This window comes from Nelusetta ayraudi, unplaced genomic scaffold, assembly GCF_046127955.1.
Source record: "Nelusetta ayraudi isolate G7.1 ecotype Tasmania unplaced genomic scaffold, CSIRO-AGI_Nayr_v1 ptg000012l, whole genome shotgun sequence".
NCBI lineage: Eukaryota > Metazoa > Chordata > Actinopteri > Tetraodontiformes > Monacanthidae > Nelusetta > Nelusetta ayraudi.
Window position 1 is genome coordinate 306,170 of NW_027466062.1, and position 16,942 is coordinate 323,111.

The 16,942-nt window shown below is 42.4% G+C and overlaps 1 protein-coding gene across 4 annotated transcripts; it reads right to left on the bottom strand.

Annotated features, from left to right (window-relative positions):
- Positions 1-1,467: 1,467 nt before the first annotated feature.
- Positions 1,468-16,942, bottom strand: tead3a (TEA domain family member 3 a). Of its 4 annotated transcripts, none has more exons than XM_076022556.1 (13): positions 16,809-16,942; positions 12,280-12,521; positions 9,506-9,570; positions 8,742-8,804; positions 5,835-5,846; positions 5,286-5,396; positions 5,117-5,160; positions 4,940-5,019; positions 4,375-4,508; positions 4,124-4,294; positions 3,423-3,563; positions 3,151-3,303; positions 1,468-3,047 (listed from the first exon to the last, which is right to left on the bottom strand). In XM_076022556.1, the coding sequence occupies exons 2-13, from the start codon at positions 12,425-12,427 to the stop codon at positions 2,934-2,936; spliced, it is 1,236 nt and encodes a 411-aa protein (XP_075878671.1). In that variant the 5' UTR covers positions 12,428-12,521; positions 16,809-16,942; the 3' UTR covers positions 1,468-2,933. The 4 variants fall into 4 exon arrangements, with proteins under 4 accessions (XP_075878671.1, XP_075878670.1, XP_075878669.1 ...); XM_076022555.1 differs by lacking the exon at positions 5,835-5,846 and adding an exon at positions 8,402-8,464 and having other exon boundaries at positions 4,958-5,019; XM_076022554.1 differs by lacking the exon at positions 5,835-5,846 and adding an exon at positions 8,402-8,464.

The window sequence follows — 16,942 nt, forward strand, 5'->3', positions numbered from 1 at the left end:
AAATTGGCCTAATCAATAAAAATTACCTTCCAGTTTTTGATTGAATTATTCGAGCTTCCATTAGGCCTCATTATTAGTTATTAGGGTGACACGGGTTTAACTTCCTAGGTGTTTGACTGACATAGCTTGAGCTTAAAGGTAGGAATTTTAAACTTGTCAAGTATTTACACTCTTAATGCGTTTGACATGTTGTCCACAGGCGCCTTAGGGAGGAGAGAGAGGCCAAGAGCTGTGTGTGACACAGACAAAACAAGTCGAGGGAGACATGGCAAAACCAAAGAGGGGGAGGACAATGATAGGATGACATGGCGACGTGAGCTCTGTCTAACCGGATTGTTTTGTGCTAGTCCATTTGGTGTAGTTTTCCCACCACACCCTTTGCCGCCACTTTCGGCCACAAAAGGTCGATCTGTCAGTGTCACATCTGTAGCCTGGCTGCGACCTTGCCAAACATGGAAATATAAGCAAGCAATTGTGAAAACGGAAACACTCGGTGAAGCTCTTGCATCACCGTGCATTTGAAAATGGTCAAAATGAAATGCAATCCTAATCCTAACGTGCACACTTATGTAAGGCTGTAAGGGGAGTGGCTCCTTGAGACGGCGTGGCTAAATAAATCGCACGCACGCACGCATTATCTATTAACTGCAGATTGGTGTAGATGTTAATCAAAACCATTTTTTTTTTTTAAACAAATGATTTTAAGACACATTAATGAGAAATGGGGTAAATGTAAAAGCTGTACGCTCCAGCTGAAATGCTGTGCAGGGCTGAGGTGACTGGTGAGTGCCACACACTGCCTGAGGCCTCTGTGTTTGCAGTCACCACTCACCACATTTGGATGCACGGAACTGGTGAATCCTAGTTTGACCCACAATGCCATGAATCATCTTTATTTATAAATAAATTAGACACTTCCACTCCCCCCCCGTTTTCTCTGCGACATCTCAGGAGTATTTTGTGTTGTGAGATGTCACCGAGTGTTGTGTTCTGCAAGTACACACACACACACACACACACACACACACACACACACACACACACACACACACACACACACACACACACACACACACACACACACACAGTTTGAGGACCACAGGCGATCTGACAAAATACAAACTGGAGGACTAGTATCAAAGATTCTATGGAGCCTTGTTCCAACTATTACGGCACAGTACACGGACGCACATGGGCCCGTCCTCAATGTCCTTAAGCAGCAAAGACGCTGCAAAAAAAAAAAAAAGTGAAGTAACAGCACCATCTGGAAGGCAAAAGGAGAAATGCAGCGTGTACAACAAACGTCAGCAGATGATTTTCTGTCGCAGTAATTCCTACAAACTTTAATTTTGTACATAGTTGTTGTTAGACTGAAAAGCAGGGTTTTATATTCTGTTAAAACTGGAGCTGTACAATTTCAGATTTCGCCATGGAGCTGACAAAGCACTACGACAGACACGCCGCGTGTGTTGTGATTCTGCAAACACAAGATGATTTTATTGATACAGGATACAGACACAGATTCAATTCAATGAGCACACTCGCCCAATGAATGAAGCCAACCAGGGTACAAAGGACAAAATCAAATCTTTTGTGCTGAGCACTCAGCGGACATGGTAACTTGTGTCTGAAACGGTCACTTTTGTTTTAGTGGTAAATACTAAAAGAGGGACAAAAAACGCTGGTAAATGCCTGTACTAGAGACCAATAATTCCACAAAGACAAAGAGAAGCAAGTTTACATTTTCATAATTAGCTAGTGTTATCAGGCAAATATTACGCCAGTGCACTGTGGGTGACCACCAGGTGGCCTGTACCATACAGTTGATGAACACTAAAAAAAAAAAAACAACCAAACATACAACCAAAACACCCATCATACATCTTATTTAGAGTATCAAACCTAGCTTTGTTGGTAGAGTACAAAAAGAGTTGTTCATCTTAACAAAGTTATTCTTATACCTTGAATTGGCACCCAATCAGTACCATCACGTGTAGTGTATAGGTCCTGTACATCAGTGCTCCTCAGGTTAGGGGTTTAGAAACCAAAGCACATTCTTACCCAACTCAAGTGGAGGTAGAAATACTGCAGCAAGCCCAAAGAGTCTGATTTAAAATGATCTTGAGCCAATTACAGGAGAAGGAACCGTGCGTGATAGCAAAAAAAAAAAAAAAAAAAAATGGAGACATTTTCTTTCTAAAGACAGGTGAGCCACATTGTCTTCCGGAGACTTTATGAACAGAGAGGACACCTCAAAAAAAAGAAAAAAAAAGAAAAGGTTCTCCTTACAAATTTGTCTCTTTTCACCAAATATAAATATGAGTTTTACGTCTGTACATGTAGTGCATTACATTCTGTGAAAAGGCACACTCATTCCTTTTTGTCATGTGATCCCTGGGGTTTAGGCTGAAGAGGCAGTAACAGAGGAAAAAACAATATAACGATGAAGGCTCACTCTTTTGATCTGGGAAAGATGCTACAAACGGTCGAAGAAATAGTCGCTTTGGCATGGTTACATTACATCAACACTGATTAATGAGCCTTTAGCCAAACAATATTCAAACTCGTCTCCCATAAGTCACACCTGTCACGTAAATAAAGGCATGTGTTTGATATAATAGATGGGACAACTGCTTGCCAGCCCTTTGTTTGACGGCTAAATGTGTTGTGTTCAGAAATGTTTGCATCGCTAAAAGAGTTCGGGACTTGTAATGTTGCTGGAATATAATTAGTCTGGAGCAAATACATGATAAGTAACAGGTGTGACTGTAGAGGGACTGTTGGTCTACAAAAACAAGTGTGTGTGTGTGTGTGTGTGTGTGGGTGGGGGGGGGTGTGTATTAAGAGTGGCGGGGATTCTGTGTTTGAAGTAGTGTTTATGCTGTATGTATCAAAAAGTCCATGAAGAGTCTCTGCCAGTACACAGCGTGCTGCTAGTCGTTCACTAGTCGATAAACGTGATACTGTGCGCCATGTTCACTTGTGGAGACTTCAAACACAAAGGCGATACAAAGCAGCGTCTCCTGGGTTTCTCTGTTGGACACCACCTGGTGGAAGGCAGGAGAAAGGCATGACATGGCTTAGCGATTACACACACGCCACAGTTCAACAATCACACAAACACACACACACACACACAAAATCACACACCTGCAGGATGGTGAAGTTCTCCAGTACACTGTTCATCATGTATTTCTCTGGCAGGTGTTTGAGTTTGTGGATGAAGTTGATCATATATTCACACATGGGTGATCGATGGATGCGGAACACATACTTCCCTCCTTCCAAATGTGCATATTCCGTCTGAATGGTACAAGTCAACACATGCATTACTGTTGAGAAGCATTCGGATACGGGCTTGACCTTTGCATGTATATATATATATATATATAAAAAAGGATGCATAAGGTTCATCTTCTCACCTCAACCTTCTCCACCACCTGTTTCCCAAAAGAGCAGACCTTTGTGGAGACACTGATGGTAATGTTTTCTGTTCCACTGTATTGGCTGCTCACTCCGTAGAAAACGCCAGTGCTCTCCTCGAGGTCGACGCTCAGATCCGCCTGGATCCAGTGAGACATTTTGAAAAGGTTGTAAGCAGAAGAAAAGTCATTTTTGAAAGATGAACGCACACTGCTCAGATCAATTTAACTAGTTGCAGCACCGTGTCATGTTGCATGTGCAAACAACTGCAAAGTATTCGTGCACTTATTGCATTGTGTCCGTAATGTACAATAAATGCAGATTCAATTTGCCAGTGGACTTTTGGATGTCTAGCAGCTCCACTGAACTGTTATTTATAGAAGCCCCGGGAAGAAGCCGTGTCCTGCCAACAGTTTACGACAGTTCCACTGATAACAAGGAAGAAAAAAAAAGATAATAGTTAAAAAAAAAAAATAATAATAATAATAATAAAAAAGTGGAGAATTAAGGATTGCAAGTAGTGAACAAACTTCAATTTCATGAGGTCCTCAACAAACCTTATTATCATGTGAATGAATGAATTATTATTATTTCTTGATGCATTTACCTGCCCAGCGGGGAAACACATTGTATAGACATAATCGGCGTCTTATTTCTACCGCACTTCACATCATTGCCATCACTCCATGTGTGCACTGACCCAGAACTTGACGAGGAAGAATGCATTGTGTGGCCCTTTTTCGTAGAGCTCTTTCAGGCCCCCCTTCTTTTCAGAGAACTTGTCATAGATCTGCCTCACGTCGATGGATTCCAACACTGGGTCGTTGTAACCAGGGTTTGAAGGGCCAATGTGTACAAAAAGGTGTTTATCCTGCAGGGAGGAAGAAGCAAAGGGACATGAGCGAGAGTGCAAACTTTGCTCAGCTCGTGTAAGGACGTGGCCGTTCGCACCGTCTCTCTGTCTTTCTGAGTCTCTAGGAAAGCAGAGTACTCCAGCAGCCGTAGTTTCGATGAGGCGATGGTTCTGTCTTGCCACACAGGAGCTGCTATGGCTGCGGGCCGCGGGGGAGACAGGGACTCATAACCTACCACACAAACAATGAAAAAGTGATTAACCAAACAAAACAAACAAAAACAACAATAGTAGTACGGATGCACCGATACCACTTTTTTACAGAACGAGTAGAGTTCGAGTACTTAAGTACTTACCGATACCGAGTACTTAATATCGTCATTACACATTATAGGATTACTTACCCCCCCCCCCCCCCCCACAGATGTTCTGTTATTTGAACAACATTCCTCAGAATGTTTTCTAGAGAACGTGGGTGACTGTCACAAGTTTCACTGCAGTGCAAACACAAATTTCATAAAATTGTCATATACGTAAATATATAACTGGTATTGGTGTCGTGGTATCGACACATATTTTATGCGTATGAGTAAAGTACTGAGCTCCAGCATCAGTCGCGATGCCCGATACTGGTATCGGTGCATCCCTCAACATTAATCTTACTCATTTGTGTGCACTCACTAATGGGTGCAGGGACAGGGGCTGGTAGTGTTGTATATGGCGGTTGTGCAAAGGGCTTGATGCTGTAACATAAAAAAAAGAGGGATATGGTTGGCAAAAATGATCAACTGTACCAAGTTAAAGCATCTCTCCTGGAAACAGAATGCCAGTGATACTTACTCCTGAGAGTGTCCAGGCTGGCCTGGCATCGGGCCGGGCCAAAACTACAGACAGGGGAGGAAGATAGTATTACTGAGACCGCCAGGGGGCAAAGCAGTCTAAACGCAGGTGAGTGAGTGTGTGTGTGTGTGTGTGTGTGTGTGTGTGTGTGTGTGTGTGTGTGTCTTACTCTGACCGCTGGAGGGAATGGAGTCTGGGGTTTCATTACACTTGCAGAAACAATCTGAGCAGATGAGAGGTTGGCTACAGTCTGCAGTGCCTTGTCTTTAGATACCTGGTCCTATAAGAAACAGACATCATAAAAGACAGTAATGATGTTCATTACATTGGGTTAGCTTGGTTTTCTTCTAGCGTCAGCCAGCCTCCAAGGCAAATGTAGACAGCAAGCCAGCCAACATATTACACAGCACAATGTTTCGAGGTTTTACACAATGTGAGCAGGTTAATATGAAAGAAGACAGGGCAGAGTGCAAAGCAAATACAGGAGAGGACGCAAGAGCAGGAGGCGCACCAGGAAGCAGACAAGGGAAACTAACTGGAGCCATCACCAGTATTTCACTAAAGTCCATGTAAACATTTTAAATGTATAAAATGTAATAAGCAGGATATTTTTTTGGAGCCTGACAGGAGAATTGTGGACTAGCAAGTACCAGGTAATGTGATGCCAACCACGAAGCAGAAAGCCTGAAGCAGAAAACTAGTCGGAACCAAAACTTACCAAGTTCATGGCCTACAGCAAAAAAGACACATTGATTAACTTCAAGAGAGTCAACCTGGATCCACGCAACATTTAAACATGTGATTAGGCAGTGAATGACAAGCACCGTCCTCAGTGCACTACTACAACACATGTCCTCATAAGGCAAACCCTCACATCAAGTATAAACATATGCATAGTGGTGCCAAAGAAAAAGAGGATTTGCCGACCACTGATTCTGCAAGTTGTCCCACTTAAAAGGATGAGAGAGGTCTGTAAAGTTCATCATAGGTACACTTCAACTACGAGTGACAGAATGGGAAAAAAACAACAACAACAACCCAGGAAATCACATTGTATGATTTCTAAAATAATTTATTTGTATAATGGTGCAGAAAGTAAGTATTTGATCAATAACAAAGGTTCACCTCAATACTTTGTAATGTGACCCTGGTTGGCAATGACGGAGGTCAAACATTTCCTGTAGGTATTCACCATCTTGGCCCATTCTTCCATGCAGATCTTCTCAAGAGCTGTGATGTTTTGGGGCTGTTGCTGGTCAACATGGACGTTCAGCTCCCTCCACAGATTACCTATCGAGGTTTGGAATGAGGTCCGGAGACTGGCTGGGCCACTGCAGAACCTTGAAATGCTTTTTATGTAGCCACTCCTTCATTGTCGGGGCGGTGTGTTTGGCATCATTGGCATGCTGGAAGATCCAGCCATGCTTCATCCTCAATGCTCTCACTGATGGAAGGAGGTGTTTGCCCAAAATCTCATGGTCCATGGCCCCATTCACCCTTACCTTGATACAGGTAAGTTGTTCTGTCCCCGTTGCAGAAAAGCAGGCCCAAAGCATAAGGTTTCCAGCCCCATGCTTCACAGTGAGTATGGTGTTCCTGGGATGCAACTCAGCATTCTTTCCCCTCCAAACACAGCAAGTGGCGTTTATACCAACGAGTTCCATTTTGGTCTCCTGTGACCACATGACACTCTTCCAATCCTCCTCTGGATCATCCAAATAGTCTCTGGCAAACTTTAGACGGGCCTGGACGTGCTGGCTGAAGCAGGGGGACCTTTGAGCACTGCAGGATTTTAAACCATGGCGACATAGTGTGTTACCAATAGTAACCTTTGTTACTGTGGTCCCAGCTCTCCTCGGGTCATTGACCACTTCCCCCGTGTAGTTCTGGGCTGTTTTCCTCACCGTTCTCAAGATCATTTGTACCCCACGAGGTGAAATCTTGCATGGAGCCCGAGGTCGAGGGAGATTGTCAGTGATCTTGTAATAATTCCATCCTCTAATAATTGCTCAACAGTTGATCTCTTCTCACCAAGCTGCTTGCCTAATGTAGATTGGCTCATCCCAGTCTTGTGCAGGTGTAAAATCTTGTCTCTGGTGTCCTCAGACAACTCTGGTCTTGGCCGTGGTGGAGAGGTTGCAGTCTGACTGTTTAAAGGCGTGGGCAGGTGTCCTTTGTACAGATAACGAGTTCAGCGAGTGGAGGATAGAAGAGCTTCTTAGTAAAGAAGGATCAGGCCTGTGAGGGCCTGAATTCTTGCTTGTTTGTTTGTAGGTGCTAAATACTTACTTTCTGCACCAATATGCAAATAAATTCTTTGAAAATCATACAATGTGATTTCCTGGGATTTTTTTTTTACATTCTGTCTCTCACAGTTGAAGTGTACCTATGATGAACATTACAGACCTCTCATCTTTTTAAGTGGGACAACTTGCAAAATCAGTGGCTGCCAAATCCTTTTTTTGCCCAAGTGTATTTTAATATGATGAAACAAACACTGCATCAACAATTCTTTTAAGCTAAAAGCTAATCGAAGAGAGTTGTAGCCTTTAATGCTAGAGAATATCAGGAGGAACCTTGGGCTTAAAGTAAAAAGGGGGAACAAAGGTGGAGATCAGCAGGAATTTCAAAGAGAAAACTGGAACACAAATGAAGTAAACACATCCTGCCTGTGAATGTATGTTCTCCGGCCAATTATCAAAGGCATGCAAGTGCAACCCCATTCAGCAGTAGAAATTTGTGCAAAAACGTTTCCAAAGCCGCAGGACTCTTCAGCCAAGCAAAATGATTCATGTTACGGCCATGCAATGAAACCTTTTACCCCCACGCATCAGACATCTGGCTTAACTAAGCAACGACACTAAACATCGGAAACAGGCAGAAAGCGAAGGAGCTTTGATTTTTAAAACAACAAAGTCTTGCATTTTTGCTATTAACATGCAATTAATTAGCACAATGCAACTTTGTATCTGCGCCCTACTGTCGTTGTGAGAAAGCGCAAACTTACATGAGAATATATACTTCAGGCTGGTTTGTCTGATTCTGAAACAAACCAACACACTACAAGGACACATCATGCATTATCAAGTTGTGAGTTTTATATGCAACATATGGATTCAAAACCCCCAAATCCATTAGATTGTGAACACAACTAAGACAGAGCCGACGCCTGGAGCCTAACAGGGAGGCAATAGTGAGCTTTTCTTTAGTTCATCGCTTTTGTTAGGTATAACTCAGCTCACATGCAGAGCAAAGCAGCTGGCTTGGCAAAGTTAGCATGTATACCTTGAGCTTAGACTGAATTTCACGTGTCTTTCTCTTCGCCAAGACTTGCAGGTGACTAGAGACCTGATGGAGGAAGAAGAGGAGGAAGAAGAAGAAGAAGAAGAAGAGGAAGAAGAAGAAGAGGATAAGAAGAAGAAGAAGAAGAAGAAAACAAGGAGGAGGAGGAGAAGAAGAAGAAGAAGAAGAAGAAGAAGAAGAGGAAGAAGAAGAAGAAGAAGAAGAAGGAGAGGAAGAAGAGGAAGAAGAAGAGGAAGAAGAGGAAGAAGAAGTAGAAGAAGAAGAAGAAGAAGAAGAGTGACTACAGAGGGAACAGAGGAGAGCTGAGTTGTCAGGCACCCACCTTGATGCTGCTCTGGTATTCTCGTACTCTCTTACGTGCCAGAACCTGAATGTGACTAGACACCTGCGAGGTCAGGGTTAGACCATTAAAAAAAAGTCACAGGATGAAGCAGGTAGTGTGTTGTGACAATATCGTCACTGATGAAGATACTTAACAGATAAGTATCCGTGACATGAAATCCTCTTTAGCATTTAGAAAGCAAAAGTAAGAATAAACCCATAAATATAAATAGAGAGATTAATACATCCAAGGCACTGAATCTGCATAAAACATTTACATCAATTTAGTAACTGTAAATTGCACAGCCAATTAATTTTGTAAAGACCACCACTTTTAAAATCAATCTGCACCAAAGACCAGCCCCAGACTAACTGGTAAGAATTGTCTGTAGTGAGTTTGATCAAAACTGCCAACATGCATCACTTTTACTAACATGCGTCACCAAGTGCCCAGCCATAAAGATTCAGGTTCATTCTAGGCACCCATTCCTGTTTGGCTATTATCCTATTCATTGACTGACAGATAAATAGATAACTTTATATTTGAGCTTAGCTTTTAATTTAGATTTTTTTTTAAATCAATTTTCAATAAAAAAAAAGAAAAAAAACACTCCAGTTGTGTTTGGCCAGTAACTTTTTCGGACATTTTGTTTTTTATGTCAAACATTCCACAATTCTGAAAGTATAGCAATGTCTTCAGGTATACTCTCTAGTGCATACAACCAACACGTTCACTCTCAGGCCACTGAGATCTGTGCTGCTTACCTGTTTGCGTGTGCGCGTCTTCCCTGTTCTTAGCTTGATATAGCGAGCTATGAGCTCATTTCGACCTGGAATTGAAAGAACGACAGAAAGAAATAAACAATAAAAGTCTGAACTGAATAAAATAAAGTTGGGGGTTGTTGCTACTATACAGGATAAGATAGCATTCAGAATTAAAAAAAAAAACAAAAAACAAAAACAAACAGCCCCAGGAAATGTCTTCCTCTTGTGCACTCTTTGGAAAAGGAACAGCTACAAAAATTTATTTTGCAGCACCCCTAAACCACAAAAAAATACTCCTGCACAGATATCAGCAGAACAAAAACATGACCAGCCACCAAATGAACTGTTCAATGCTTGTAGGGGAACCCTCAACCTGTATCCCAATGCTCAGAATTACTGGCCAGAAACTCTTTGGGCTCATTAAGATTTACAGCAAATGACAATAGCCAGAATTGCAAGCATTTCAACTGTTAACACTTGTTTGACTTGACGTGCATGTTTGAGATGGAGCAGGCTTCATATTAGCGTATGATCTGAATATTACTGTCATTTTCTCAGCTATGTGACTTTGGAGTCTCCTGCATTCCCACACACGGACAATTATGGGCACGGCGGCTTTCCATCTCGGTGGCAGTGCAGTACTCTCATTAAGAGCTGTAATTGTTGAACTGCCCAGAAGAAGAGCTCCAAATTTGACAAGTGGTGGGGGAAAGACAGCAGAAATTCCAAAATGTGGTCAGTGCAGTCTGCACGACCAGCTCCATCTCCATCTGCCTCCCCCTCACTTGAAGCCACACGTGATCTGCAGCTCTTTAATCATCACTTCTATTCAGCACTGCCAAATTAGGGAGGCAAACGATGGGGGTGAGCAAACTGAGCCTCATAAACGGATCTTGCAGCTGCAATCATTTATCATCACGTATATGAAGTCAGCACTAGCAGCAGCAGCAGCAGCAGCAGCAGCAGCAGCGGTGGCTTCACAGACCTTGGTTCTGGGAAGTGATGTGTTGCTGTTGGGACTTGGGTCACATCAGGCTGAGTCAGACTAGTGCTGCAGACTTACCACAATTCCCCGAAATCATCAGAAGAGTATGACTCAGACATGGGGCCTTGACCAAATTCCCAAACTGGACAATTCTACGTAGCACAAAACTACTCCTATGAAGGTTATATGGTCATCAGAGATCAATACTTTTATTGAATGGTTACATATGACAGTTTTCAGGGGAAAACAGCAAAAGGTTTCAGAGATTTAGAGGTTAGATATTAGTATTGGGCAGTGAATCTGGTTGCAATGTCTGCTGTCTCTCTACTTGCTTCCCAAAAATCACTAAAACAAGATAATAGAGGTAAAATAATTATGTTCATACATTACAGTACATTTTAAATTACTGAATGTTTCTGGGGTGTGGGGTGGGGGGGGGGTTATAACCCGTATGTGTTTTTTTATATATATATTTATCTTTATTCTTATTTTACTTTAATCGTTGTCAAACACCTTGGGTTGCATTCTTTGTATGGCTTTGCTGCTTTGTGCTCCATTTACTGTCAACTACCAAAACACTGATACCCAAAGTGCAAATTTGACATTTTGGATACTCGCCATCTTAAATAATGTTTCAAGAGAAATCACTTTCAAAGTTGTGGTGATTTTAACTTTTTTACGCCAGTCACACCATAATAGTAAGACATGTGAAAATAGTGAGTTGCCAGGGTTCCTCCAGATCCAGACAGCAAACCGTACTTTTAGTCGGTCATAACTGTTGATTCAGAAGGGTTACGTTTGTCCAAGTCTATATATTTTTCATGAAATTGCTGCATATTAAACCTTAGAAATGCAATGACTCAGAGGTTGAAAGCAGTGTCTTACAGGAAAATGATTTGACATGACTTTGGGTATTTGGTTTTGAGTCACAGTGAAGCTTTGCAGTGGGCAAATGTGTGCACCGGTGGGACTGTGGTAAATACCATCAGCTCACAACTCCACAAAAGGGAATGCACACTTTCCCTTTCTGGACAATGGGTTGACACATAAACCTTTTCCACAACGCACTTAAACACACGCGGGTGCATCATGCACACTGATTAGAAGGTTCTGCAAGAAGAAGTCAATGTTTGTCTGGGTTCTACTTCATTTTTCCCCGCTGATTTCATTTAAACCTCGGAATGTAGTTGTATTTTGCAGTGATGTGTGGTGATGCCTGTTTCCCCACCCCTCTTTTTGCAGATATAAACAAACAGAGATTTAACTTTTGGTTAACTTTTGGTTAAGTCATTTTATTACTTATCCCAATGTCCACTCAGTGGACATTCAAGTGGCCAAGGACTAAAAACATACAATCTGTAATTTGTAAGATGCAGCCGTCCAATTGGTTTAAGGTGTACAGAAAAATATTAACACTTAAGGCAAGCTAAAAAATATATATATATAAAAAAAAATTAATTAATGGTTAAGCAGATTAGAAAAAACCCTCAAATTAAGTCGGGGTGGCTTCTTTTTTCAATTTCGAGCGAACTACCACTTAAAATAAGACTGTTTGCAGAATAAAGAAGTGTCACCAAGCATATATTAATTTGAAGATTGAATTACCCTCTAAAACTACAGGAACACTTTGGTTACAGCGGTGCCGGGATGCTCTCGTATTAGATTCACTTTTCAAGGTAAACAGCGAGAATGCTGGTAAAGGTTCAGTAAGGCCTTGAGATTGGGTGGCTGTCAGGGGGTCTGTGGCAGCAGATGGTACACCATCTTAACAAAATGAGCAGTTCCTTACCATACATCTTTCCTTCATCTGAAAGGATGATCTTCCTCCTTCCACATGGGGGATAGATGGCCAAAGCTTCATGAAAGCTCTGCTCGATGTCTGGGCTCCAGACTCCCTCTGGGTCTCCCTCCAGCCCTCGCTCTGTCCCATCGGCCATCGCCTCTCCATCGCTGGCCTCTTCCGGCAACCCGTCAGGGCTGCCGCGACAACCCCACTCCGACGCAATGATGACGGCTCCGCGAACAACACACCTTTAATAAAAAGGAGAGTGTATTCTTTCAACACGTTCGGCAGGTGTCGATGAACGCCAACGGTGATGCTTCGACCTTTTATGAACTTTTCGGATCTGTGAGAACAACAGGTAACATTGCCAGCCTCCTTAAATACAGGAGCATTTCAAGGAGAAATGGGTTACTGCCATGAACAACACGGCTTTACTTTGAAAAGCAACAACGTGAAAAACCATAAGGTCAATACTGAGCTACAGTACCGCCGGTTCCATCATTTCAGAGTAAAGTCAACCCAATAAAACCAACTCACAGCTGTTGTACCTGTTGACTTTAAGTTGGAGACAACACATTAAAAACAAACAGCTTTTAAAGTCAGTATGTGTTTTGTTATTTTTACAGAATTATTGAATAACTCGTTTAATGAATTTCAAAAATTCTGAAAATTCAAAAAGTTATGGTTTTAAAAAAAAAGTACAAATAATGGCACCGATTCTGATCTCGGGTTGTGATAAGGCATCTGCAATATTAAACAATAAGAAGAAGAAATAAAAAGATTTTCTCTACTGTACAATTTTTCAGTGAGGACAAAAGTTCTGCTAGATTACTTCAAAACATAATGACCATTATGAAAAATACAGTGTCAATGTGTAGCGCTATCCATGTGAAAACCCCAAAACTGCAACACTTCAAGCATGATCTGGCAAGTAGAATGCAGAACAATCTAATTAGTCTGTTTTAAATCTGGAAATATAAACTGTCTGGACGCCTTTTAAAATATGTTCTTTTGGAGCGAAGAAGTGGAGAAATGGGCTCAGAGCAGCACAAAGCATGGGCGTACGCCAAACCGGCCAGCCTTGAATGCTAAATCAGCAGAAGGCACACATGATTAAGTTATGAACAACGGTTTGATTTCAAACTGCAAGCATAAAAAAAAGAGAGTATTACAGTTAGTTGTATTACCCATAGAGTCTCATTGTGGCATCTGAATCTAATAGACCAATGCAGAAAACTAACACTCACCCAAACTAAAAAGTGGTTTTGTGTCATGGGGATGACATTACAGTACTTATTAAATAACATTTAGTTTTCATTTTCTGAACTGAGATAAATTACTACCTTGATTTCCAGCATACAATACCCACATGAAGATCTTTATTTTGTTTAGGAAATATAAAAAGATATGAAAGGGTTGTAGCGCCGATGAATTAAATATATGTTCTTACCAGTTCATTTAATTATAACTGACTATCATTGAATCTCAGTGATTTATATCGAATCGGGTGCTTACGCATTCAAAAATAAAATAGAGTCAGATTCACAGTTGAGGCCAAATGACAGGCTGGTCAAGGAAATCAAAAGCACAGCCCTGCATGCTGGTTGATTTACATCACACGTCTTGACAGAACCGGGACCATGATTAACTCTGCGGCTCCCGAGAACGAAGACAGATGTCTCGGACTCCAAATGTCTGCACACTTCACTGCGAGCGAGATCAGATTCTTCTGAAGTTGTTTACTGCTTCCATTAGTACAGGGTGTATTAATAGTTCTGGTATTCAGAACTGACATGAAAAAAGGCCGAAATATTAAGAGCCTGCGAGGAGAGTTGCCAAGGTTAATGGGGACACCGTCGAGTGGCTTGTCCACCGACAAAATAACAAATTGATCACGGACGTGTCTGGTTTGTTTTTTTTTCCCCATCCATTTCTTTGATTTCTATCCAAGTAAACCTGGTTTCAAGTCCTCACTTAAACCACATGAACCCAAATGAGGAAATGACATTCTTTTGTTATCGTTGAAAACACTCATAATCTCTTTGAAACTCGGGCATACAAACGTATGCAACATGTGTGCCGTCTGCTGTGTAATGTTTTCCAGAGTGTGGCTAACGTTGGTGCTTGCCACAGATGAACCACAGGGGAACTGTGCTGTGGTTGCAGAGCTTTTCCTGCTGTGGTGGGATTACTGGACACTCTGCAGAGGACCTTTTTTCCTTTTTCAATCACTGCACGTGAAATTGCACTGCGGCTACAGACATAAATCTTTTGTCTTGTGTATATTTAGCTTTCTCTGAGCGAAACAGAGACGGACGTTGGGAGGCGCTGCTATGTAGCACAAAATTAAGTACAATATCTTGTGTTCCAATGAATCATTCTCCCTTTACGACGTTGGTTTCTGAATGATAAAGTCAAGAATGTGTTGTTCATGAAGCTTAAGTAATATGGGCATGTGCATTCCACCACATCACATCTGAGATCTCAGAATCGGTTGCATTATACTCCATACAAATCTGGGAACCTCATATTTTTGACCTCTGCGACCTCCTGCAAAAATGCTTACTGATAGCTTCCTGCTGGCATCGATGTGTTGTTAGGAATTCCAAGATTGTATTGTGACAAAACAGGGCAGCTACCATGATGTATTTACAAGAACTGGATACCGGACTGGCAATATGGCAGGGCGCCGATTTTTCCCCAGTGGCTACTCGTGGTACTGCAGCAAAAAAAATCCCATGGGCCCAAAAAGCATTCTTCCCATAGACCGCAATACAAAAATAAACGCCTTTAAAACGGCTAACAGGACGACTGTGACCTAAAACGCGATTCAAACGTATGTTTTATTCGATTACTCATGGAAACGGTGGAATACGCGATAGAATACTCGATTACCAAAATATTCAATAGCTGCAGCCCTAATTCATAGCAAATCTTTATATTGTAGATTTTTCAGTTATGGTCTTTTAGTTGTTTACAAAAATGATTAAGACGAGAAAATCACCAGTAAAGAGTTTATTCCTAGCGTGACGTCACAATGTCGTACGAGATGTGTCTCAGCTCGTTCGGATTGGCTGCGCCCTGACGTGTCCGTAAGTGACGTTCTCCAAAATCGTTCTGATTGGCCAAATAGATCACGTGAGTTACAGAGGCACGATGGTAAGTGACACTACTGTGCATGCTCTGTGGGCCCATTAACGCAGAAGTCAAAAACTTTTTTGGGCATATGCGCTCAGTGAGCAACTTTATTGAAATGAATGGTCTGCCATCTGGGACTCTGGGGGGGCTGGCAGCTTACAAACAAGGTGGTCTCACCGGCTGGGGGTTTTGTCAATAACCTGTTGTATCATTGCCTGATTGAAAATCTTTAGAGGGCCACTTTCCAGAACTGCATGTTTCAAACATACACTTTGTGAGGATAAAGTTTCATTTTTTTCTGTTTTGTTTTAATTTACTGATGGACTGGACACATATAGTGTGTGTGTGTATATATATATATATATAAGATATAGTATATAAGTAATCTGGCAAATTCTTTAGGAAACAGAACATGTTACTCATTCCAGTCATCATTTTTGTCATTGCCATGAGCGGGGGAGACACTCTAGACAGACGTGTGCCACATTCACTGCCATCCCAAAGTGGCCAAAAGGTCAGGTGTTTAATGCAGAAAGAGGAGCCAGAGAGCTAAATAAAGCCATGAGCTCAGCAAACAGTGACAACATATACTATGTTTATTTTAAACTGCCGTCTGTCCCACAGGGAGCAGCGGCATTGGTCGCGTTGCCCCACTGAAAACTTCACAGACCTGGGTGGATTTCAGGAAAAAAAACAAAAACATTTCGACCAGGCGTCAGACACTTTAATCAACGTCGCCGCAAATGTCACACCTTTCACCAGTCACCTATAATTAATCTGAACCAGCAGGACCAGTCCCGCATGTTGGCAGCGCTTGTGCAATAGCGAGCGATGAAAACCAGTCTGCGAGTAGCGAGGCAGAGAGAAAACCGAAATCACGTCCGACTGCTGGAAGCGCTTTAGCCAAGTGTGAGTTGGCAAAATCCGAAGCCGTGCGAGGCGAGCAACGTTCGCGAACGTCGACTTAAAAGTTTGCTGGCGACGTGTTAAAAAAAAACAAAAACCCTTGGCGACGGTTGAAAAGGGGACGAGCGGCGTCGTGCTCTATATTCCAGCGGAACAGAGCGCAGGCGAGACGACCGTATCACGCTTCTTTTTTTTTTTTTAGCCGCCGTGCTAACTTGCTAGCTCGCGAGCTAATAATACCTCCACAAACTCCCTAGTTACACAAAGTCTGTGAGACGCCTCGAGGTCCCGGCCAGAGCGGCAGAGGGCTGCTGGACACGCAGAGGAACTCCCCGCCGCAACACGCCAGCCTCTGAATCAGCCAAGTGGCAGCGGGAAAATGCGAAATATGTCAAATATCCCAAAACTTCAGGCGCAACACTGAGCGAAGCCGCGGCGGCAGCCGTGAAAGTTGCAGCACACAACAAAGAAGTGAAAGAGTGGGCACTCACCTCACAATGGCTCTCCTGCCCCGCCGCCGGAGCGCCACTCTTGGCCGCAGGCTGCCTCGGGGTTCTTGCGGTGGAGTTTCTCCCTCGAAATGTCGAGCGTTTTTTACCCGCTCAAAAACAAATAAGGAGTTTGA